This window comes from Coffea arabica, chromosome 1c, assembly GCF_036785885.1.
Source record: "Coffea arabica cultivar ET-39 chromosome 1c, Coffea Arabica ET-39 HiFi, whole genome shotgun sequence".
NCBI lineage: Eukaryota > Viridiplantae > Streptophyta > Magnoliopsida > Gentianales > Rubiaceae > Coffea > Coffea arabica.
In genome coordinates, this window is record NC_092310.1 from 47,172,082 (window position 1) to 47,196,592 (window position 24,511).

General features: G+C 36.1%; 4 protein-coding genes across 6 annotated transcripts; 3 read left to right on the forward strand and 1 right to left on the reverse strand.

Moving 5' to 3' along the window:
- Positions 1-420: 420 nt before the first annotated feature.
- Positions 421-24,308, reverse strand: LOC113741084 (uncharacterized). Its single transcript, XM_072046779.1, has 2 exons — positions 23,733-24,308; positions 421-1,521 (listed from the first exon to the last, which is right to left on the reverse strand). Exons 1-2 carry the CDS (start codon positions 24,306-24,308, stop codon positions 748-750), a joined length of 1,350 nt encoding a protein of 449 aa, XP_071902880.1. The 3' UTR covers positions 421-747.
- LOC140034987 (uncharacterized) lies at positions 2,261-6,725 on the forward strand. Of its 2 annotated transcripts, none has more exons than XM_072074052.1 (3): positions 2,261-2,605; positions 2,808-2,945; positions 4,640-6,725. In XM_072074052.1, the coding sequence occupies exon 3, from the start codon at positions 4,641-4,643 to the stop codon at positions 6,702-6,704; it is 2,064 nt and encodes a 687-aa protein (XP_071930153.1). In that variant the 5' UTR covers positions 2,261-2,605; positions 2,808-2,945; position 4,640; the 3' UTR covers positions 6,705-6,725. The 2 variants fall into 2 exon arrangements, with proteins under 2 accessions (XP_071930153.1, XP_071930158.1); XM_072074057.1 differs by having other exon boundaries at positions 4,652-6,725.
- On the forward strand, positions 16,972-19,003 carry LOC113741067 (uncharacterized). Its single transcript, XM_027268554.2, has 4 exons — positions 16,972-17,406; positions 17,479-17,763; positions 17,842-17,941; positions 18,045-19,003. The coding sequence occupies exons 1-4, from the start codon at positions 17,297-17,299 to the stop codon at positions 18,849-18,851; spliced, it is 1,302 nt and encodes a 433-aa protein (XP_027124355.2). The 5' UTR covers positions 16,972-17,296; the 3' UTR covers positions 18,852-19,003.
- Positions 19,133-23,352, forward strand: LOC113741075 (uncharacterized). 2 transcript variants are annotated; one of them, XM_072074064.1, is made up of 10 exons: positions 19,133-19,841; positions 19,981-20,207; positions 20,312-20,518; positions 20,623-20,712; positions 20,814-20,909; positions 20,987-21,292; positions 21,376-21,459; positions 21,565-21,663; positions 21,818-21,872; positions 23,039-23,352. In XM_072074064.1, the coding sequence occupies exons 1-9, from the start codon at positions 19,313-19,315 to the stop codon at positions 21,869-21,871; spliced, it is 1,692 nt and encodes a 563-aa protein (XP_071930165.1). In that variant the 5' UTR covers positions 19,133-19,312; the 3' UTR covers position 21,872; positions 23,039-23,352. The 2 variants fall into 2 exon arrangements, with proteins under 2 accessions (XP_071930165.1, XP_071930161.1); XM_072074060.1 differs by having other exon boundaries at positions 23,064-23,352.
- Positions 24,309-24,511: the final 203 nt, after the last annotated feature.

Consider the following 24,511-nt stretch of genomic DNA (forward strand, 5'->3'; position numbering starts at 1 on the left):
GCCTACTCGAACACAATGTAGAAATGTACGTTTTGTGTAAATATTACTTCAAGGTAGGAGAAACTCAATTTCAGCAATCACAATAATTAGAAAAGATACATAGATGTCAACGCAGTGCTAATCAGAATTGTCATTGCAGTGCATATTTCAGAAGAAAGAAAATTACTCGACAAGGTGAAAATGTGGTAACAAAAGCACCAGTTCATACCTCTTCAACTTCATGACAAGAATATTCAAGGGATGTTTCAACTACAAGGTTAGTGAGAATTTTGATATACCAATTCATTGATCATTTAGAGGAAGAAAGTGGCCTGCATTTTATATCACCAATAATAAGATTTTTTTATAAGACCTGCGTTTTTTTGTAAGACATAACGAATAAAAACGAAAGGAGCATAAAGACAGATACAAACCGACGAATTACATAATAGCTAAAACATGCTTTCTTATTAACTTCACAACCAGCAACAGAGGAAGTCGAAATATCACTATCACAACCATTAAGGATATTGCACAAGACTGTTCATAGTCAGAGTAGAGTTGTCATCCCTTGCAAGTTTGAGACTCTTCGCACTCCAGGGCATTTTGTTGGCGGAAACTCTGTCGCGGAAGATTGATTGGAAGAGGCTGCAACTTTGACTTTAAAACTGATAGTAACAATATTAAGATCCTGAGAGCTATCGGGAAGTGAGATAATTCCCAGCATGGACAGGGATCTTGCCAGTAGAAGTTCAGATTGCAGAATGTTCAAAGTCGTAGATGATCTCTAGTAACATAATAATTACCAATATGGGCTCTACTTTTACGCCACTGAGCACCCAGGTTATGTGCGATGATTAAAAGAAGGTAGTAGGGCGCACACATGGATAAATAGAGAGCAGTAGAAATAGGTGATTCTGGTGATATAATCCTCAATGACATTCCGTAGATTGCTGAAAGAATAAGGTAGACCAGCCGCACATAAAATACCCCGGGAAGCAGCTTCAAGATAGTTAGAAGAGAGGTAAAGAACATTATTGAGTTGAAGAAATAAAACTGCCAGAACGCTTCCCACTCCATTTGTACTTCTCCTGCGGCGTCGCTGGTGTCTATAGTTGTCTTCTTGCTGGCAAAATTTGAACTAGAAGAAATATTGGAAGAATTGTTGCTAAACAAAATGGTGTCACCTCCTGATGAAATTCCACCTGGTGGGCTTAGGACAGCTTGATAGCTAGCTGCAAAAAATACTAGAGCAACCATAAGGATGGCATTTCGCATCTCACTTGACAAGCCATCAAAACAACCATCAGGATCTGCACTTAGCTCGAGAAATGTATTGGTGAATCTTGCCTTTGAACTCCGAATATGGGCAAAAGTATGAAGTGGACGTAGAGATGAAGATGTTTTCGCACCTGCATTACTTAAAATTTTGCCAATCTTCTCATCACCTGTGTTTGGCAGTCCCATGAAAGTATCAAGACATGTGAAACCTTCTAAATTCTTCTCATTTATTCTCACTTTTTTGATTAGCAACCTGACAACCTGAAGAAGTGACCAAGATGTCGATAAAATTAGCTACTTAAATGCTTATTGTACAAACTGCATATCGTCAGTTTTTAGATATCGTGCTTATAACCTTCTTGCCCAAAAAAAAATTACAAAAATACTCCCAATGTATATGAAGAGATGCTATTTGATCACATCAATTGCAACATAATTTTGTGAAGTTGCTATTTGATCATATTAATTGTAACATTATTTGGTGAAGCGAATTGTCACCGACAAAATTTCAAGCTACAAAACGATGAACGTTCAAGTGTATAGCAAAATTATGAAGAAACATACTAAACCGCTAAGAGTTGGAGACCTACAAGAGGACCAAACTTAATCAAAAATGGTGCCCAATAGAACCTATGCTGGATGTTTGGTCGAATTTCAAATGGGCCAAATTTGAGGAATTACACCAAAATATGAGTAATTATTATTTAAACGAATGAACTTTTTTTTTTGGGTAACACTACAAGAAAACCGGCTTTTTGCAACGCTTTTGCTGTGGCACAAGGAGAAAGTGCGGTAAATAAGCAGCAAATTTCAATTTGTGCTGCAAATTTCACAACGATTCCTAATTTTTACATAAAAACGACATAGTTTTAATAAAATTTATAAAAAATAGTTTCCTAGCACAATCCACGTATCGATTCCTTGTAAAAAGGTATCGATAAGCCCCCAAAAGCAGGAAGGGGTCAACCTTAGTACAAATAAAACCAAACGACAACAGACACAACACAAGTCCCCCCGCTCTCTGGCCCCTGGCGTCATCACATCAGACTCCACCCACAAACAAATACTTAGTACTAACAAAAACTCCAACACAAAAATTTTAAAAAGCCAAATCCACCCACTTACTCCATTTCCTTTTCAGTTCTCTCCGTTCTTCTTGGCCGTTTCCGGTAAACCTCCTTTTACTTCACTACTGCAACTTTCCATCTTCATCTTCTCCACAAGATCTCGCTCAAATCACCAAAACTGCACCGCGCACTTCACACACTGCTTTTTTACTCGCGTATCTGCTTCAAATATAGCAGAAATCAAAAGCTCTTACGCCATCACTATTACAGAGAAAAAGGTAAAAATTCTTCCATATGATTTTCGATTTCTATGTTTTTTTCCCTCGTATGTCTTTGAGACTTGCACTCTTCTCTGTTGCATATATATTAATAACCCTAGGATCTTAACTGAATTTCGGTTAATAAGATTTGGCACAAAACCCTAATTTGATTGGGCAAAGTAATTGGTCCTCCGTTGATTCTGAATTTTGTCAACCACAGTTGTCGAAATTCCTACAGCTGAAAGCTCGAACAAATTGACCCAACCATTTGAGTCATTGACTTCAAAAATTAGGTCTCGCGGCAACTAGAAGAGTCTGCCCCACTACAGCCCCTGTTCGTTGATATTGGTGTGTTCATGTAAGTGTTTCTTGTAATTTAATGTAATGCGGCTTATGAATCTGCATCCTTCATTTATTTGCTTTGAAATGTGGATCTGGCTGACGGTCAGGAAGGATTCGCGAATTGCTTCTTGACGATTTGCCCCATTTATTTGCTTTGAACTTCTGTTTCTGTTTGTGTTTGCTAGCGGGTGTGTTCTACTGTTTTCAACAAAGCAACCTTGATAGCTTCAGCTTGTTGTTGGACTTGATAGCCTGTTGCTCTTTCCCTGAATGCCCATCCCATAGTGTTTCTGTCACCTCCCGTGACTAGTGTTTAACTGAAAAATTTTGGGAATCTAATAGCTAGAAAAGTCCTCCATTTCTTGAAAAAGTTTAGTGGGACACGAATTAGGAATTGTTGTAGATTTTGGGTGCGTGGGCCAGGAAATGTAATTGTTTTAACAATTCTTTGACAATGTATACTAACTTGCAAGCAGTAAACTTTCCTTCCTGGCCTGGCATGAAGTTGAAAACTGCTAACATCTCCAGCAATATATAAAACCTCTTGTCACATAAAGCTGAAGGGCTTCTCATCACAAAGTCTGCATTCCCTTGTACCCCGGGTGTTTACTACCTTAGGCCACTTTTCCTAACACGTGAGATTTTTCTCCTTTCATGAATTTGTGGATCATCATGGTGTGCAATCTGTAGAAAACTAATATCCTTCTCCAGTTGACTCAAAAGGTAATGATTGAAATAGATAGCCCAATGACATACAATTTACCTTTTTCTTTATATTATCATCTTACTCCCTTGTTAAGATATCAATTCTCCAAAGAAAAAGGTTATTTATATAAATTCCTCTACTAGTCATAAGTTGACAGGCTCGCCAAGATTGAATAGCTCAGAGTTAGAACGTTTAGAGTCTTTTACTGAATTTGGCTTAAATTCTCCTTTAGCCATTGACGTAAATCATGTGGTACAGAGCCTCTGTTTTTTCATCTAAACAATTACTTATGTGGTATGAACTGATTTACATATTGTTCTCAGTTCAAATTTTGTCATTACCCATTAAAAAGTGAAAATTGTCACGGTCATAAGTATAGAACGGGCTAATTTCTCCTTGTATTGTTGAAGCAAACAAAGATCAAGAAAGTGTGGTCTTGACACGGGTTATTTCTGCTTTTATATATATATATATATATATATATATATATATATATATTCTGTGTGTCCGGGCTCAAAAATTTTTTTGAGAAAAAGAACCACTATACACCATAGCCTCACAAACAGAAGCCCCATTGTAATAGAAGGATTCTTTTTTGTTATATATATGTTTGAGAAAAAGAACAAATACACAATAGCATTAATTAGTACAACCATTATTATTTTTATCTGCCTAGCAATTGTAGCTTGCTAGCAATTAAATGTTCTACCAAGTTGCAATTAGGAATTTGTAAGACAATCTAGCTCCCCTGATTTATCTATGTTTTTTTTTCTTGCAAACAGAACACTGGTTTGCATATTGACATAAATTCACCACATTCTTTTGGCATTGAGAAGTTGGGTTAACTGTTAACATCGCATTTCACTATGAGCATAGCAAACTGGGATGCACATGCTGCACTTTATTTTTTATTTTTTATTTTTTTTGCATGTTAATAAATTTGCTATTTTTCAATTCTGTTTATAAGGTCTCTTTTCTTGCCTTCTCAATCTTGTTTCTTGTAGAATGGATGATAGGTCTTGGATCTTTATTGAAGACCGAGTCAATAATCCATACTTTGAAAAGTGTCTGAGTGACTTCCTTAAATTTGCCTACAAAAAGAAGGAGGTTGGGAGTAGAATATATTGCCCATGTAGGCGATGTAAAAACTCAGAACGAAGAAAGGAAGAAACTGTGCGTGCACATGTAACAATGAAGGGGTTTTTGACCACTTATACAAATTGGATTTATCATGGTGAAGATCCATGGGACTTCAATCAAGAAAATATGAACAATGGAGTGTTTAGGCGCATTGAAAATGATGACATGAATGAATTGATACACGAAACACTTGGAAGAACACTTGAAGAGAATTCTAACATAAATTTAGAAGAACTTAGAGGAGCCTGTGATGAAGAGACTAATAAGTTTTTTAAGTTGCTGAAGCATGCCGAAACAGAGTTATACCCTGGATGTAAAAATTTTACTCTTCTATCATTTGTCATCAAGTTGTTGCATGTCAAGTCTCTTTGTCGATGGAGCAACAACTCAATGACAATATTACTGGAGCTTCTCAAGGAAGTTTTTCCTGAGAATGAATTATTTCCAAGCTCTTATCGTGATGCTTGGAAGATTGTTAAAGACTTGGGTCTTAGCTACCATAAAATTCATGCATGTCCCAATGATTGCTTGATTTATTGGAAGGAGACAGAACATGAAACCTTTTGCAGAAAGTGTGGAACTCCTAGGTATAAGCAAATTGTAAAACAATTTGATGATTCAAGTGAACAAGCTAACAAAGTTCCAGCAAAGCTTGTTCGCTATTTTCCTTTGAAACCACGTCTCCAAAGGCTGTTCATGTCATCAAAGACTGCTTCATTAATGAGATGGCATGAAGAGGAGCGCATCAAGGATGGAAAATTGAGGCATCCGGCAGACTCTTTAGCTTGGAAGCATTTTAATGACCGGCACCCAAGCTTTGCTAGTGATCCTCGCAATGTTCGTGTTGGACTTGCAGCGGATGGATTTAACCCATTCAAAGCAATGAACAATAAATACAGCACCTGGCCAGTGATTTTAGTGCCATATAATTTACCCTCATGGATGTGCATGAAGCAAACATCATTTATGTTGTGTTTGCTAATTGATGGGCCTAAAGCTCCAGGTAATGATATTCACGTATATCTTCAACCAGTAATTGATGAATTGAATGAGTTTTGGGATCCAGGGGTGCCTACTTATGATGCAGCTAGTAAGCAAATGTTTTACTTACGTGCTGCACTACTTTGGACTATCAATGATTTTCCAGCTTATGGAAATCTATCTGGTTGGAGTACCAAAGGGAAGTATGCATGCCCTTGTTGTAATAAAGATGTTCGAAGTCAATGGTTGATGCATAGCAAAAAACATTGCTATTTGGGTCATCGTCGATTTCTAGCTATTGATCATCCTTATCGTCTAAATCGAGCGCAGTTTGATGGGACAATTGAGAAACATTCTAGACCTGTTCGATTATATGGGTTTGAGATTTTAGAACAACTAAGAGATTTTAGAAATGAATTTGGAAAGGATCAACCAGTTTCCTCAGCTAGGAAAAGGAAAAGGAGGACTAAAGATAATAATGACTTTGAACAAAGTCCCATATGTAGGTATAATTGGAAAAGATTGAATGTATTCTTTCAGTTACCGTATTGGGTGGATAATTTGCTTCCACATAATCTGGATATAATGCATATTGAGAAGAATTTCTTGGAGAATCTCTTGTGGACACTGTTGGGGATGGGCAAGACAAATGATGACATTAATGCTCGATATGATCTAAAAGAAATGGGGATAAGAAAGGCACTTCACCCACAATCTAAGGGTGACAAAGTGTTTCTTCCACCTGCATGCTTCACAATGAGCAAAGATGAAAAAGAAATTTTTTGTAATGTGCTAAAAACTGTCAAGGTCCCTGATGGTTATGCATCAAACATTTCAAGGTGTGTGAATATTAAAGAACGACAAATCTCTGGGTTAAAGAGTCATGATTGTCACATATTAATGCAACAATTGTTATCCATTGCTGTGAGAAGAATATTGCCTAAATGACGTGCGCAGGGTATACATATCAATTTAACCTCATTCTAATCAAGTTTTACATTTATAAACTCCTAAACACCCCACACGCGATTTATCGCAAGTATACGAATCGTGAGCGAGTATAGGGTATTAAGGGTCGATCCCACAAGGAAGATTGCAATTACCGGTACTACTAAAGCTTCTCTATTATTTAGACTATCAATGAATTATAACAAATTTTACCTACTCAAATTATACAAAATAACAAATAAAAGCTCCTTAGGTTGTGGTATCCCTAACTACTCATGCAAGTGCTACATTTGGATCATTGAATACTACATTTAGGCTAGTTATGGTGTAATTTCCTTAAACATGTGAAACCTACTTTCGTAGTGAATCAACTATACTCATAACTAATCCATACCTATTTTCATGGTTATGAAATTAGCTACAAGTTCATTTCTTCAATGAAATTACATGAAATGAATCACTACAAACCACATAAGTGCACCTCTACTTTCGTGAGTGTACTCCCTATGTTTAGCACTTCTTGAACTAGTGTTAAATCTCAATTTTCATTGCAGAAACAACACCTTAGATAATCACAATTAATGGTACCAGATTAATCATGATTTAAGAAGCCAAAGTGCTAAATAACTTGCTCAAATACTAGCAATCAAATAGCCAAATAATAAACACTAACAATCATAGAAAGTTCAACCAAACCCAAGGTATAAACTTTAAAAACACATATTACACACAAAATCCAGAACTTGTATATTAACTAAACTTGGAATCAAATACAAAAGATAAAGAGTTTTGAAGGAATACAACCCTTGTCACATGAGTTTTCTTCCTTGCCTTCTTCATCCTCCATCTTCATCCTAATCTAGATAATAAACAAGAATGGAAAAGCTACACTACTCTATACTAAGCTAAACTAATATTAGGAAGATTAAAGAGCTACATTTCTGCAGACTCCAAGCTTCTCCCGTATGTCTCTCTATCTCTTACTCTATCATCCCCTCTTCTCTGCTATCTACTCCCCTCTTGCTCTATATTATTGGATCCCCTTCAATCTTGCAATCTTGGCTATTTTATGATGAAATATGGTCAAGAAATGAGGATTACATCTCCCTTTTACAGCTGGGAATGTTTCTCACATGTATAGCATCCCATGTGAGTTGGTGGAGGTGAAATTGAGTTTTACGCGTACATAGCAACCTTTTCTGACCACAATCCGGCCAGGAATCCGGCCAAATTCCGGCCGGATTGCTACAGTGACCATTTGGTCACTTCTGGTTCAATTTCCAGCTCTGCTCCGATTTTGACTCAACTTCAACTGAACTTTTCTTGATGATAAAAGCTGATTTAGCTCTTGACCAAAACATAAAACTTGTAGCCCTTTGAGTTAGCTTTCCAATGCATCAAGAATCACCTCATTTGGATCTGTGTAGGCTGAGAAATGACCGAAATACCCTTACCTGCTCATTGCCCTGTTCCAGTTTCGACCAGTAGAAATTTGCTATTGTAATTCGGCATTTTGACCTGGAAAACCTTCAAACTGGATTTAGATGTCTTCACCAAAGTTGTAGATCTATCTCTTATCTTCAAATTGGTTCAAGAATCATCTTAATCCGATCACTGTAGCTCAAGTTATAGCCAAAATACGAAAATGTGTCAAAACTGTCAAAATACACAAAATCCCACTAAAAAGTGATAAAAACCTCATTTAATCACTTAAAAGCATTTTTCACCAATTATAGCCAAAATGATTCATATTCTTCCAATAATATAACCAAAATGACTAAAAATAATATAAAATGTCATACAATTATTACGTTAATTAGTCACTTATCAAACTCCCCCACACTTAAATCATTGCTTGTCCTCAAGCAATTCACACATAATCAAATGCAATGATTCAAGAGGTGAAACAATATATGCACTTTGTCCAATTTAATTCCTCAAGACTTGGAAAATAATCATTATACAATTATTCAATTTACACTAAATACTCATAATATCAAGTAAAGGAAAGATAATTATACCCTAAATTCAACAAGTTAAACTTAATCTCTTACCCTAACTTAATTTTTACAAATAAGCAAATCACATAGTCAATTTATAGCTTTCCTCCTCCTATAATCATCTTTTTCTCAACATTCTATAACTAAGAGGGATTTATTCATACTAATTTTTACTTAAATAGTGAAAATGCCTTTTTACGCGAAAATCGACACTTTTAGGTGAAGATCCCCGGTTACTCAACATTTCACTTATTCAAGTTGCTAATGCATACTCTTAATTCAAATACCTTTTTACGCGAATGTCGACATTTGTAGATGCCAACCCCCGGTTACTTGGTACGAGAATCATTGGAGTAGCCAATTTTTTTTTTTTACTTTCTTTTTTTCTCTTTTTTTTTTCATTATTATTTTTTTAGAAATAAAGGACAATAAATAGATATTCCCTCTTAGAAAATATATAAGACTAATCAAAGGAGGAGTATAACTTTTATCGACTATATCAATCACTTGCAAAATTAAGTAAAGAGAAGAAATCTCATTAAACATGTAAAATTATAGGCATAATTTTCCTCACTTTACCAAATATACTTTCTAAAATGTAAAAATTCTAATTGCATAATACTATTTTCAAGTTAAATGAGGACTAAACCTTCCAAAATACATATAACATTTCAACAATTGGAAGAATTAAACACTTAAGGTTGGAATACTTTGGCCCTTTTTGAAATAAAAATGAAAAAATTGAAGAACTTTTGGGCCATAGCGAAATATTGGACAAGATGTTAGAAAAATTTTGACGGAGTTTCCCCATATAAATGGAAGAAAACTCCCTGCCAACAAACCCAATTTCAATCAAATTATCCACATGGCAAATAATTCAAACACAATTCCAACATATCTAAGCATTTAAATCCACAAAATATCATCACCTAGCAAGTAAATGCAAGTTCAATATTTTCCTCCCCCACACTTAAACTTCACATTGTCCTCAATGTGAGAAAAGGAAAATAAATAAAGAGTAAAAGAAAATACTGCTCAATTGAACTTGCGTAATCAGAATCCATGGCCAAGTGACGAATTTCCAACCATAAGAAGTCTGAAAACATAGATGAAGATCACTTGGATTAGTTCACACAAAAGAAATACTGAAAACTACTAAAAATTAAATATCACAAATACTACAGAAAATAAAAGAAAAACTAGTGGCAATGTCACTAGGTGACGAGCACTCCCTCAAGTAGTCGCTTGGTCAGGTGAAGATGGTGGAGTCGGAGGAGTTTCAATGCCCAACTTGGTCTCGATGCGACGAAGACGCTCGGAGTTCCGTTTGTTCTCTTGGCGGCTCTTTTTCACCTCAGCCTCGACGCAAAGTAGCTTATCCATTATCTTCTTCAAGAATGAGCGAGTGTCCTGAGGTGAAGATGGACGACGTGAGGAAGACGGCTCAGTTGAGATCTGTGGGGTGGTTGTCTCAACCCCTTGAGCTTCTACAATTCGTTCAATTTCAGCTTCCTCCTCGTGCCGAATGTCTCCTTGAGCACCTCCTTGAGTCGAAGGACCACCTATGTCTTTACTCTTCAAAATAAACCTGCAAAAATCCAGTGTAAAGACATCCTTCTTCTTGAGACCTGTAGGGATAGCATTAGAAAAATCCACTCCAACCCTTTGAAACTCAAAGGTCAAGAACCGAGGATATGGGAAGGCATGCTTGATGTCGTTACTGCGAACCACAGCCCACATGTGGTTGGTGATAATGCTTCCCAATGGAATGCCTTGGATATTTCCTAAGCCATGCTCCATTTTATCCAAGAAATAGATGTCGCTTGTGCGCGCCTCATTGGTTCCACTCGCCCTCGGAATAATGTTGGAGGAAAATAGATAAATAAGAAGACGTTGCGATTCCGGAAATGACGAGGTCAATACGAAATATCGCCCAGTCGTCCTAGTAGCTTTATACTCAACCCCTAAGCGTACAAGTGCTTCTAGCATGTTCCAAGAGTCCAAATCATTGGGTTTAAAAGCTTTCTTCAAATCTACCTTACGCCCCACATCTGAAACATGAAGATAGCGCTCCAAATCAGCTCTATGAACTCGAACTTTTCTCCCTCGCACTGTACTGGTAATCACTTCCGTGTCGTAGTGAAAAACTTTCTTGTCCTCCACATTCGCATAAAATTCCCGGACAAGCTCCTCATAATAAAAGTCGGGGATGTTAAAGAAGTTTTCCCATCCCAATTTGGCAAAGGAAGCCTTGAGATGGTAGACCTCCTCAACATCTGGAGTGACATCTTTCTCCACCAATACCTTAGCTCCCCTCCTAGCATTGTACCAAGCTTCATTTTCGGCGGAGGTAAAGCGCGACTTATCATATGGGACTTCCTCCTCTTGTTCCCCTTGGACCTCTTGTTCCTCTTGTTGTTCTTGTTGATGATTCTCCTCCTCGGATAATGGCTCGTCTTGAAGCGCAAGGCGTCTACTCGCTTTTCTTTTCAAGCGCGGTGGTCTAGACGTCGAAGCTTCTCCTGTCCTATTAGGAGGTGATTTCACTGCACTTTTCTTAGTGCGAGCCATTGTACCTAATTAGAATTATTAAATATTAACTTCATTGAATTGGTACATTGCTAAGTAAAGATAATGAAAACTCATTCACTTTTACCTCTTTATCTTTAATTAGCCAATCTTATCAACTTACTCACATAATAATTAGCAATTAACTTCACAAGCAAGACTTTACAATTGATTATCAACAACAAATGCTTCTTTCATTTTTTTTTCCAAATAAAACACTTAAGCATAAAATGTCCAAATAAGTAGAGAAAGCAATTAAACAATCACACAACTTACTCCCAACTTAATGACCTAAATAAGCATAATGAAATGCTAAAAAGCACCTTAACCATGAGTTTAGACTTAAAAAGGTCATTTATTCAACTTTAATCAAATTTTTTAGAATAAACATGCCAAAAATCAAAGGATAAGCTAATTAAGCCTAAATTTAGCATGTAAATATCCTAGAGCAATCCATTACTCTCATACAATTTTCTTCAATCCAATTGCCCCAAAAATTTAGCTAATAATGATCAAATCAAAGTAATCCTCAAAATTAGCTTAAAATTGCTAAATTCACCAAATAATCTCAAACCCATGAGTTAAACATCACCAATAATCATCAATAAACTCAATAACATCATAAAAAGCATCAAACTTCACAAAATGAAAAAAATTCGAAATTGCCCAAAAATAGGAAAAAGTGAAAATTGGCAAAATTCAAATGACAACATTTGGTGAAGATTTGTTACCTCAAACTTGTTGGTAGATGATTAATGATGCAAATGGTGAAGAAACCCCCAAAAATTTCACTCCAATTTGGCCCAAATGAAGAGTTCAAAGTTTGAAACCCTTGTTTCTTCTCAAGCTCAAATCCAAATTACAACTTGTTTTTGAAGAATTTTACACTATGGAATCAACTCTCAAGGGAAAGGGGAATGTTTTGGTGTATTTAGTTTGGAGATTGGATGGTGAAAAGTTGGATTTTAGGAGTAGTGTGTGTTTTAGGTGTGAGTGTGTGTGAAATGTTGAAGAAAGGAGGAAGAAAAAACTTGGGGAATCCGTGCGCGGATTCCCTTCTATTGCGCAAAACTGGCCAGAATCCGGCCAGTTTCCGGCCGGATATTCGGCCGGATTATCGGCCGGATACTGGCCAGTAGCCACGAAAATTTTTTCCAATTTTGCCTCTCAATCCGGCCTTTAATCCGGCCTAAAGTTGGCCGGATTGTTGGCCGGATTTGCTACAGTGCCTCTTTTTTTTTTTTTTTTTAAACTCTGCATATCCGGCCAGAAACTTGGCCGGATTTCCAGCCGGATTACCGGCCGGATATGAGGCAGTAGCTCCGAAAATTTGATTTTTTCTTCCCCTGATAATCCGGCCATGAATCCGGCCATTTTATGGCCGGATTTGAGGCCGGATTTGCTGCAGAAATTTTTTATTTCTGCAGTTTCTCCTTCCGCTTTCCATTTTCAAAAGTTTTTTACTCACCCTATTTTCATCCTTTTCCATTTTCTTCAAGAAAAGCTCACCTTAAACATAAAAATTGTGCTTTCTCAACCAATTGCTCCTTGAAACATGAAATCATGCATCAATATAACTTTAGAATTAAGCACTTCAAATGCATGAATTGGATCAAATGAACAAGAAAACTCCCTTTTTGCTTGCTTCTAATCTCTTCTGCACTTTAACAATTTGGGTAAACCATTGCCATTGCCACCTATAAAACACACAAAAATACTAGTTTAAACAACTAAACTTACTAAAAATAAGAAATCGTTGGGTTGCCTCCCAACTAGCGCTTGTTTTATAGTCATTAGCTTGACTATATCACCTCATTTTTCAAGGAGGCTTAGTTAACGAATAATCCACCATTTTAGGCCGTGGTGGATCATTAAAAGGTGACTTTATAGCAAAAGCCACAAGATCTAATGATGTGAGAAATGAAAGTGACTTACCTATACCAAGTGTTTCATAGATATTACCTTGAATATACACCACTTGAGAACTTACCAAATGAAATGCCATGAGAGTATCTTGGGCAGGAATACCTTTAGAACCTATACTTTCAATGCACTTCTCAAGAGGGGTGAAAAATGAGTCATTAAAACTCACCTCTTGAGGCTCAAAGTTAGTTTCAAAGGTATTATCATGTGAAATGGATATTTGCTCATTGAAATATAATTGAGATTCATCATTTTCATCCAAATGCAATCCATTTTCACATACAACATTTTCACCATTCATGCTAGGATCATTTTGCAAATTATTAGAAGAAATAACTTCACACAATGCATTCAATTGCTCATGTATTCTACCAAAGTGAGAAGCTAATTCATCTATTCTTTCCTCAATCCTGTCAAAACGGTCAGAAGTTGCATTAGCTAGCTTTTCTATTACTGAATCAAATTGATTAGAATAATTTTCTACAGCTAGCTCCCAAGATGCATTAGAATCATTAGCTAATGGTTCACTTTCTAACTCCCAAGGCAGAGGTGCATTAGCTAACTTCTCTATTGCCAACTCCCAAGATGGTTTTGATTCATATTGGACACTTCCAGATTGGTAATCATAAAAATATGAAGAATTACTATAAGTAAATTGATTATCCCAACCATAAGCAGGAGAATTGCTCCATTTAGTACTATATTGATCAAAACAAGGATTGTAATGCTCTAATTCATCATAATAATCCACATTTTCTGCTTGCATACATGTATGAGTAGCATGATAACCTCCACACAAGTCACAAATCACATGATAAGAATTAAAAACATTAACATTCCTCCCTTGCTCAATTTCATGCATAATTGTGTCCATTTGAACTTGTAACATCACAACATCAAATTTAGCCTTTAAGCACCTTAAACCATCTTCAAAAGATATACATTCAGTAAATTCTTGGTTACCTCTGTTGAAGGAGCTTTGCACTTGGTAACCATCCATTGCCAATCTTCCACTTCTCAAGCATTGTCCTCCAAATTGACCTACCCTTCTCATTACCTAAAATTGCTTTTAAACAACTTAAGAGCAAAATTAGTAAGAAGAATAGGTGATAAAACACATACACACATAAAACACAAAAATAACAGAAAATAACATTCACATTATAACTAATATTATGTCTAAACTAATAAAGTTACTCTTCACACCGATATTGCCAAATCTTCCCCGGCAACGGCGCCAAAAACTTGACGTGCGCAGGGTATACATATCAATTTAACCTCATTCTAATCAAGTTTTACATTTATAAACTCCTAAACACCCCACACGCGATTTATCGCAAGTATACGAATCGTGAGCGAGTATAGGGTATTAAGGGTCGATCCCACAAGGAAGATTGCAATTACCGGTACTACTAAAGCTTCTCTATTATTTAGACTATCAATGAATTATAACAAATTTTACCTACTCAAATTATACAAAATAACAAATAAAAGCTCCTTAGGTTGTGGTATCCCTAACTACTCATGCAAGTGCTACATTTGGATCATTGAATACTACATTTAGGCTAGTTATGGTGTAATTTCCTTAAACATGTGAAACCTACTTTCGTAGTGAATCAACTATACTCATAACTAATCCATACCTATTTTCATGGTTATGAAATTAGCTACAAGTTCATTTCTTCAATGAAATTACATGAAATGAATCACTACAAACCACATAAGTGCACCTCTACTTTCGTGAGTGTACTCCCTATGTTTAGCACTTCTTGAACTAGTGTTAAATCTCAATTTTCATTGCAGAAACAACACCTTAGATAATCACAATTAATGGTACCAGATTAATCATGATTTAAGAAGCCAAAGTGCTAAATAACTTGCTCAAATACTAGCAATCAAATAGCCAAATAATAAACACTAACAATCATAGAAAGTTCAACCAAACCCAAGGTATAAACTTTAAAAACACATATTACACACAAAATCCAGAACTTGTATATTAACTAAACTTGGAATCAAATACAAAAGATAAAGAGTTTTGAAGGAATACAACCCTTGTCACATGAGCTTTCTTCCTTGCCTTCTTCATCCTCCATCTTCATCCTAATCTAGATAATAAACAAGAATGGAAAAGCTACACTACTCTATACTAAGCTAAACTAATACTAGGAAGATTAAAGAGCTACATTTCTGCAGACTCCAAGCTTCTCCCGTATGTCTCTCTATCTCTTACTCTATCATTCCCTCTTCTCTGCTATCTACTCCCCTCTTGCTCTATATTATTGGATCCCCTTCAATCTTGCAATCTTGGCTATTTTATGATGAAATATGGTCAAGAAATGAGGATTACATCTCCCTTTTACAGCTGGGAATGTTTCTCACATGTATAGCATCCCATGTGAGTTGGTGGAGGTGAAATTGAGTTTTACGCGTACATAGCAACCTTTTCTGACCACAATCCGGCCAGGAATCCGGCCAAATTCCGGCCGGATTGCTACAGTGACCATTTGGTCACTTCTGGTTCAATTTCCAGCTCTGCTCCGATTTTGACTCAACTTCAACTGAACTTTTCTTGATGATAAAAGCTGATTTAGCTCTTGACCAAAACATAAAACTTGTAGCCCTTTGAGTTAGCTTTCCAATGCATCAAGAATCACCTCATTTGGATCTGTGTAGGCTGAGAAATGACCGAAATACCCATACCTGCTCATTGCCCTGTTCCAGTTTCGACCAGTAGAAATTTGCTATTGTAATTCGGCATTTTGACCTGGAAAACCTTCAAACTGGATTTAGATGTCTTCACCAAAGTTGTAGATCTATCTCTTATCTTCAAATTGGTTCAAGAATCATCTTAATCCGATCACTGTAGCTCAAGTTATAGCCGAAATACGAAAATGTGTCAAAACTGTCAAAATACACAAAATCCCACTAAAAAGTGATAAAAACCTCATTTAATCACTTAAAAGCATTTTTCACCAATTATAGCCAAAATGATTCATATTCTTCCAATAATATAACCAAAGTGACTAAAAATAATATAAAATGTCATACAATTATTACGTAAATTAGTCACTTATCACTAAACATGTTTGCAGAATTATCATTGAGTTACGAGATATATTTAGGCAATTATACTTGAAAGTAGGACTGTCAATGGGGCTGGGCCAGCCCGAGCTCGGCTCGTTTGGCCCGACAGAAAGCCCGATGAGCCCGATCATTTAGTGAGCCGGTCTGAAATTGAGCCTAAAAATTAGGCCCGAATTAAATGTGAGCCGAACTTGGGCCTTATTAGGCTCATACCCAATATAGGCCCGGCCCTTTAATTACCTATATATATAATATTTATATTTTGATATTATGTATAATTATATATCCAAATATATTTTTGCTAAATACTAAATATATATATAAATTACAAAACACAAAAACACATCTAAAGACTCTTTCATGAGCTTTCTTGAGAGCCAATATTAGTAATGCATAACTAAATCTCTAATTTTTTTTATTGGTTGAGTAACTTTTTGTATTGGCATATTATTGGTTGATTTTTTTTTTTTGGTCTACAAACACAAAAATCATCAAGCATATTTGGATTTAAATCACAAGATTATAAAAAAAAGTTTCAACTTTTAAAGATGTATTGGCTTATGATTGCATGTTTTATTACTATTTATCATGCATTTTAAACGGATTACATATAAATATTGTTGAAAAAATTTTGGTTTATATACTTTTTAAGAACTATTATTTGTTCATGTTTAGTTTTAATATTATAGTCTTGTAAATATTAAATTAGTTTTACAACTTAATAGTTATAGTAATTATATTAAGAAAATTCAGGAGTAATAAGTGAGCTTGGGCTAAGCCCGATTAAGGCTCACAACCCGAATATTATGTGAGTTGAGTATGAGCTTCACATTTACGAACCCGAAGCTCATAGCCCGAAGCCCGAAAATGTCTCAAATTAAATGAGCTGAGCTTGAACTCATCAAAGCCCGGCTCATTAGGCCCGATTGACAGGCCTACTCGAAAGTGCTTACTGTAGCAAATTGTGAAACTTTGGAGGACCGTACTCCACTGGCCCTTTGTGAACTTGAGAAGATGTTTCCACCTCCATTTTTCAATATCATGGAGCATTTGCTTGTTCACTTGCCTGAAGAGGCGAAACTTGGTGGACCATTTCAATTTCGGTCTATGTATCCTATTGAGAGGTAAAAGATTATCAACTTAATCTATGTACATTGAAAAATCACCACCGATATTAATATAAATTCTATGCATAGGTATCTGTGTACTTTGAAAAATTATGTACGGAGTCGAAGTCACCCTGAAGGTTCAATAGCAGAGGGCTACTTGGCGGAAGAATGTATGACATTCTGTTCCATGTACTTGGACAATATTGAATCAAAGTTGAATCGCCCACCTAGGAACTATGAAGGTGAATATTTAAATAGACAGATTGGCCGTCCCTTAGGAAAAGAAGAGGTCATCTATTTAGATGATGTCTCTTGGGTTCAAGCTCATCGTTATGTTCTTGGAAATCTTGAAACTGTTGATCCTTTTCGCAGGTAAGTTCACAGTTTATCAAACTTAATCAATAACTCATGAATTATTGCTTTCATTAAAGTATTTAATGACTAATGTAGGGACCATAAGCATTTGCTAAAACTGGAAAACCCACGCATGTCAAACTATGAAAGGGAGAAAATTCATAGTGAAACATTTTACAAGTGGTTTAAGAAGCATGTAAGTTTTAAATTCAGTAGTGAATTTAATTGAGCTTCATTTTCATATATTTAATATTCTCTAGAGTTAACATACAATAACAGTTTTTGTTCAAAACTTGTAGGTTGCAGATTTGGAAAAATCTAATAGTTGCCATGATTATTATAAAGAAATTGCTTATTTGGCTGCTGGTCCTGATAAGTGGGCAAAAAGCTATTCTGGTTACATTGTTAATGGTTTTCGTTTCCATACTAAGAAGCGTGAGATGAGAAGGCAAACTCAAAATAGTGGTGTATTTGTGAATGCTAGTGCCAATAGTTTCGCTAGTACAAAGGATAAGAACCCTATATCTGGAATTTTAGAATACTATGGGGTCTTAGTGGATATTGTTGAGTTGAGATACTCAAATGACATTAAATTTGTGATGTTCAAGTGTGATTGGGTTGATAATGTCACTGGAATGAAACAAGATGAACACAACTTCACACTTGTTAACTTTGATCATATATTGTACAAGCAAAACACGAAGAATGATGAGCCTTTCATCCTGGCCTCTCAAGCACAGCAAGCTTGGTATGTTCGGGATGCATTGGAACCTGAATGGAATATAGTTGTCAAGATGACCCCTCGAGATCTTTTCATTATTGATCCAGAAATTAACATATGTGAAGATATCCAGGATGAGCATTCTGGATGGCAACATGTTAATAACAATAATTCTGAGGATAGTAACGTTTCATGGGTTAGGGAAGGTGTTGATGGAGTTATACTTGATGCACAAACTACAAAATCCAAGGCACACGTTGCTGAAGTTGATGATGGATTCTTCTCTGATGAGGATAATCTTGGGATTGACAATACGATTGATGATACAAGTGATGATGATGATTTTTTTGATAAAGCCCAACAAGGAGACAAGGCTGATGATTGACTCTAATTTTGGAATATAATCCTAACATTTTGTTATATGAAGTTTAGATATGCCAATATTAGATGAAGTTACTGATTAGTATGAAAAATATTAATTGTGGGATCATTTTCACTGCCTTGGATGTCAATTTATAATTCCTTATGTTCATATTAGTCTCCTTGATAACCTGCATTCTACTTCTTTTTTTAGCAGGTTGGTAATGCTGGATTTACCTTATGTTCAATTTATGATTCCTTATGTTCATATTAGCAAGTTGGTAATGTTGGTTTCATTGGGTTATAGTTCCTTAATATGTATATGTTCTTTGTGTTTGCAGATTTTAGAAACTTAAACTCCAAAAGTAAGATGATACAACACTCTCTTGCTGAATTATGTGATTGGTTTCTGAAAAAAGCCAGTAAAATTAATCATCTTACTTAACTTTGCCTTCAAAAATCAGAAGCTGCTTTTATAGGTTTTCCATGGCACCAAGTAAGAAGGGGCCCCGCAAAGTTGTTGGGCCAATGTCCGGAGCGCATATTGAGTCCACTAATAGTTTGAACCCTGCACTACAGTCAAGCTCTCAATCTTATCAGACTTGCCCCAGTCATTATTCAAAGCCTCCAGCACATAAATTCATTGGGGCAATGCCTGGAATACGCATAGACCCTACATCTAGCTCAAACTCTGTTTCTCGACCTAATTGTCAAGCGAAATCACATGACTCCAATTCAAATTCAAACTCAGCTTCTAGCTTTATTGCTGCTTCTCAGTTCAACTCTAAAGCCAATTCACATCAGTTGAACTCCAAGGCTGATTCTCAACTAAATTCCCATCCTAATTCACATATCGGTCAAGGCTTTCATTCTCAACCACTAGTAGACCATCGTGAGCAACCAGATTTCTTTGATAACAATGATTCTGAAGTTGGATCAGGTTCTTCATATGATTCAGAAGACATAGAGGATGTCTTTGATGGTACTTTTGATGATGATGATTCTAGTGAAGAAGGTCGGTTGGAAAAGAAAAGATTACCACAAATAGTTTTGAGTCTAGCATTCCTTATTTTAAGCTTTGTATAATATTCATAAAAAAAATTATATGAATCACAATTTCTTCTTTTGTATGTGTATGTGTTTTTTGTACACAGGAGACAATAGTGGTAGAGGACTAGCCAGACGAAGTGCTGGTTGGGGTGGTGGAAAGAAATTGGAGTTAGTTTGGAATGCACGGGGCCAAGTAATTGGTCCTAATGCTACACAGTATATAAGTCAAGTAGGAATCTTAGTAAAGGATGGTAATAAATTACCACTCACGTACACAGATTGGAGGGCCATGCCTGAAGGATCTAAGGAGAGATTTTGGGAAGATATTAAGGTATTTTGACTCACTATCAAAGTTAGCAACATTTTTTTTCTTTTTATTTCATACAATCTTGTAGCTTGTGAATGTTTAAACTTTTGTTTTGTAATTTTTGATAGAGAAATACAAATATTGTTGATACATGCAAGAAAGTACAAATGATAAGGGTCAGCAAATTGTGGAGAAATTGGAAATCAAAAGTCAAGAGCATGTATTTCACTCCTTATAGGAGGCACAGGTCATGGCTATTAGCACACTGTCCTGCAAGAGTTGAGGAGGATCAATGGCCTATTTTGGTTGATTATTGGAGCTCAGAAGATGTCAAGGCATGTATTTATTGTCACATCTCTTTTGCTTTTGAATTAAATTCTAGTGCTATTATGATTTTGATGTGTTGTTAACTACCTTTTTCTGTTTTGTACATAATTAGAAGCAAAGCAAGATTAATAGCAAGAATCGAAAAAAACAAAAGATGCCACATCGAACAGGGCGAAAAGATCATGTGAACCTCAGGGAAGAGGTATATTAAATTCTAATGCTTATGTTTCTAGCAATTTTTTCTGGAACATAGTCTTATTTAGAAATATTAACACTTTAGTTTGTACATTGAATATGTGGCAGCTTCGGATTAAAACTGGAAAAGAGCCTTCGAAACTAGACGTTTTTATTCATTCAAGACAAGGAAAACAAATGGATGAGTTGACTTCACAAACAATTGTAAGAATAGCTTTTAGTCACTTTTTATTGGTTTTACTTCATAAATAATTCTTTCTTCTGTCTGTTTTTCAATTTAGGCAACTATGAATGAGGAAATACAAAAACTGCCAGAGACATCCAGGGATGATAATTTTGTGAAAGATATACTCTATGAAAATATTCTTGGACCTGAAAAACCAGGTCGTCTTCGAACTTATGGGGTAGGTGCGACTCCAAAAGACGTGTATAGGATGTCAGATAACATGAATGATGGACAAAAGAAAGCATTTGAGGATGCAGTGAATGAGAAAGTGGAAATCATACGTGGTGAACTACGAGAAGAAATGAATTCGAAATTGGCAGATTTTAAGGAGGAGTTGATTGCTCAATTTGAAGCAAGAATGGTTTGGGATAACTATTTTGTTAAATATTATAGTTTTTGTAATTTTTTTATTGCTTTAGTTACTATTGGTCTTTGTTCTTCCAGAGGGCATCCACATGTGACTTGGCATCACTCCAAAGAAGAGAAATGAATGCAGCAAAACAATCTCAAATTTCGGACTCATTAGAGGTTGTATATTAATTCATACAATTCGATTTTGTGTTCAAACTCTTTGAAATATCAGCAGCTATGGCCTGATTTTCTTTTCTTCACACTTTGTTGATAATGTAACAGGTTGGTGATAGAATGAACAGGGAAGTTGGAACAAATGATGCTGAAATAAACAAGTGTGAAATGAATAAAAAAGTTTCTTCAATTGCTGATATTCTTGAGGTATAGTATGCGTACTTTGAGTTGGTCCTTCTATAGAAGACCAATTTTGCTGAGTTCCTTGTTGATATTGAATTGTGCATGACTTCCTTGTTGATGACTATTTGTGCATGAGCTCCTTGTTGATATTTAATTGACTAGTCTTTTGTTATACCAGAACCATCATACAAAGAAGAAAAGGAGCAGGACTACTTGCAAACGACTTGCTTGAGGTACTGGAAAAGTTTCTGGAAATAACTCTATTCTGTCAAGTTTTCCAAATGTTGAACAATTTGATGGATTGGTATGAACTACGAAGAATCCCCCATGTTTCCTTAGGGAACTTTTTAGCGTACGAGTGGCCTAAGACTTTCTGGTACACTAGCATACTCAGGCAGCCAGCTAGCGTAGCTACCAAGCTAGGCAGTGTCTTGGTAATTCAAGATATCAATGTCCAAGAGTGGGGAAAATGGGATAATGACTGTCTAAACTTTGTACCAAGAGTTCTGTCCACTCAGGCATTTAAGAGATAATAGTTTTTTTTTAATGCATTTGAAATTGTGTAAATTTGAAATGTGTTATTGTACACTCCAAAAACAAAAATAACTATCTGGAAAACTCCATAATCCAAGCAGAGCCATATAATCAAAGACAAATACATTGCAAAAGTAAAATTGCTGACCTTTATAATCCACCATAAAAGCTGAGTTAAAAGGGTGCAATAGATTCTTGAGTTAGTCTCGAGTGGAAAGTGATCATTGTTAGGAATATGTCATTTTCACGAGAAAAACTTTTGCTCCTGTTCGTGTCTTTCCAACTAAGAAAATGATCAGTGCTGTTAACTAAAAACCTGCTTTTTATGTTGCATCTACGAAAAGAACAGAGTCATTATGGACTTTGAGTTTGAGTTACACACAGTTAATCAGAGACAGCATGGTTATTGGTTTGGCAAGTCAAGGTGTCTCGGAAATCCTGGCTTGGCTAGTACTGATCAAGAACAGATTTGATTGCTGAATTTCTTGGATCTCCACCAAGATTTTGTGAAAGCAACTCTCACTCTTGTGCATGTGTTCGTGAGCCTACTTTTTTGCCTTAATTAACATATTAAACTTGGCAAGTCGCACATATGAATGATGCCATGGATTGCTGCCTTTATTCCATTCACAGTTCTTGAAAGCAACTCTCATGGTTCTGCATCTGTGTTTGTGACCATACACTTTTTTGGGTCTTCCACATACTTAAATTAGTTGTACTTCTTTAATTCAGCATGTACTTTATAATAGTAACTGTTTGCCCCTTTTCAGTGTCTGTGAAAAGATTGAATTACAAATTCCGTTTCAGTATCTATTGTTATATTAACGTTTTCTTCATGCTTAATGGGTTGGGGTTATATGAGCAGGGGACTAATAGAATACACTTTGCAGCCCTGGACTTGATGGTACATTGGAAGCATGCGGATTGGGAGATATGAAGATGTTTTTGAGAGATGTATGATAAAGTGTTGTACTTTTGAAGACAAGCACATTTTGGAATATATGAAATATCTTGTAATTGGAGCGAACAATATTAAATGATAAAGTTTGTAGACTTTGACTAAAACAATGTATGGTACTTTATTCTAGTGTATTGTGGAACTATATTTTGTTATAATATTCGATTTTAGGATATTTGAGCATGATAATTATTGTACCATGAAAAATTTGATTTCTGGTCTTTATATTGGTGACTTTTTTGCGACGCAAGTTTTTGTCGCATGACATTGTGGATATTTTGTAGCGCATTTTTTGTGCCGCAAGTAGAGTGATGCAAATGCATGCGACATGTTGAAAAATTGTGTCGTTTTCTTTTGTAACGGCTACTTTTGTGACACAATTTAATTCCGTCGCATTTGTGCCGCAAAAAGGTTTTCGCGGCGGTTTTTGGACTTTTTGCAGCATATTTCTGGCGTCGTGAAAAGTCAGTTTTCTTGTAGTGTAAGTTAAGCTAATGTACTTTGCTTCTAAAATATGCGCAAAGGTCAAAAAGACTTGCATAGTTTTCATATTTAATTAATAAGTGTAAAAGAAAAAAAAATTAGGAAAAAGATTTCTTGCCTCAAAGTTGTTTCTAGAGGCTGCAATATGCAAGGCAGTATCTCCATTCTCATCTGTCCAGTTCAAGATGCGTTCCTTATTATTTCTCTTGACCCAACTCAAGAGCACCTGTAAAGCTCTGACATTCATATTTCTCGCAGCAATATGAACAGCCGTTTCTCCACGAATAGTCAAATCTTGAGTGGACTCCGGGCATGCCTCTAGAAATTCAGCCAAAAGCTCAGCGTCACCCACTTCAGCTACATAGTGCAATGGCGTGAACCTCTCTCTTCCTTTGACGCGAATGAACTGAGGATCGTGCTTAATGAGCCGTTTAACTGTTTGGGTTTTTCCATGTCTCAGTGCCAAGTCCAGTGGACTATACCCGTCCGGGTTGAGCTTCGTGCTGAAAGAGGGCTTTAAGCTTAGGACTTCAATGGCAAAGTGGGTGGAGCCAGCAGCTGCTGCTATGTGTGCAGGCGTATCCACAAATGATGGCTCATCATATTTATCCAGAAGGGTTGGATCCTGCCGGAGTAAATCATATAAGGCGTTTATGTCTCCTGATTGAGCGGCCTCAGCCAGTATCTGCTCCATAACTTCCTATGCTGCTTAATTCCTATGATACTTAATTCAGCAATTTTTCACCTCATATTTATAAGCCACGGATAATACTTCTATATCGCACAACTTCATCGCCCTAGCTAAGAAACTTGCTTGGTAAGGTTCACTGACAGTCCTTGGCATTTTACACAATCCCAATCCAATGTTTCCTTTTTCCAAGTCTTACCTAATCCAAT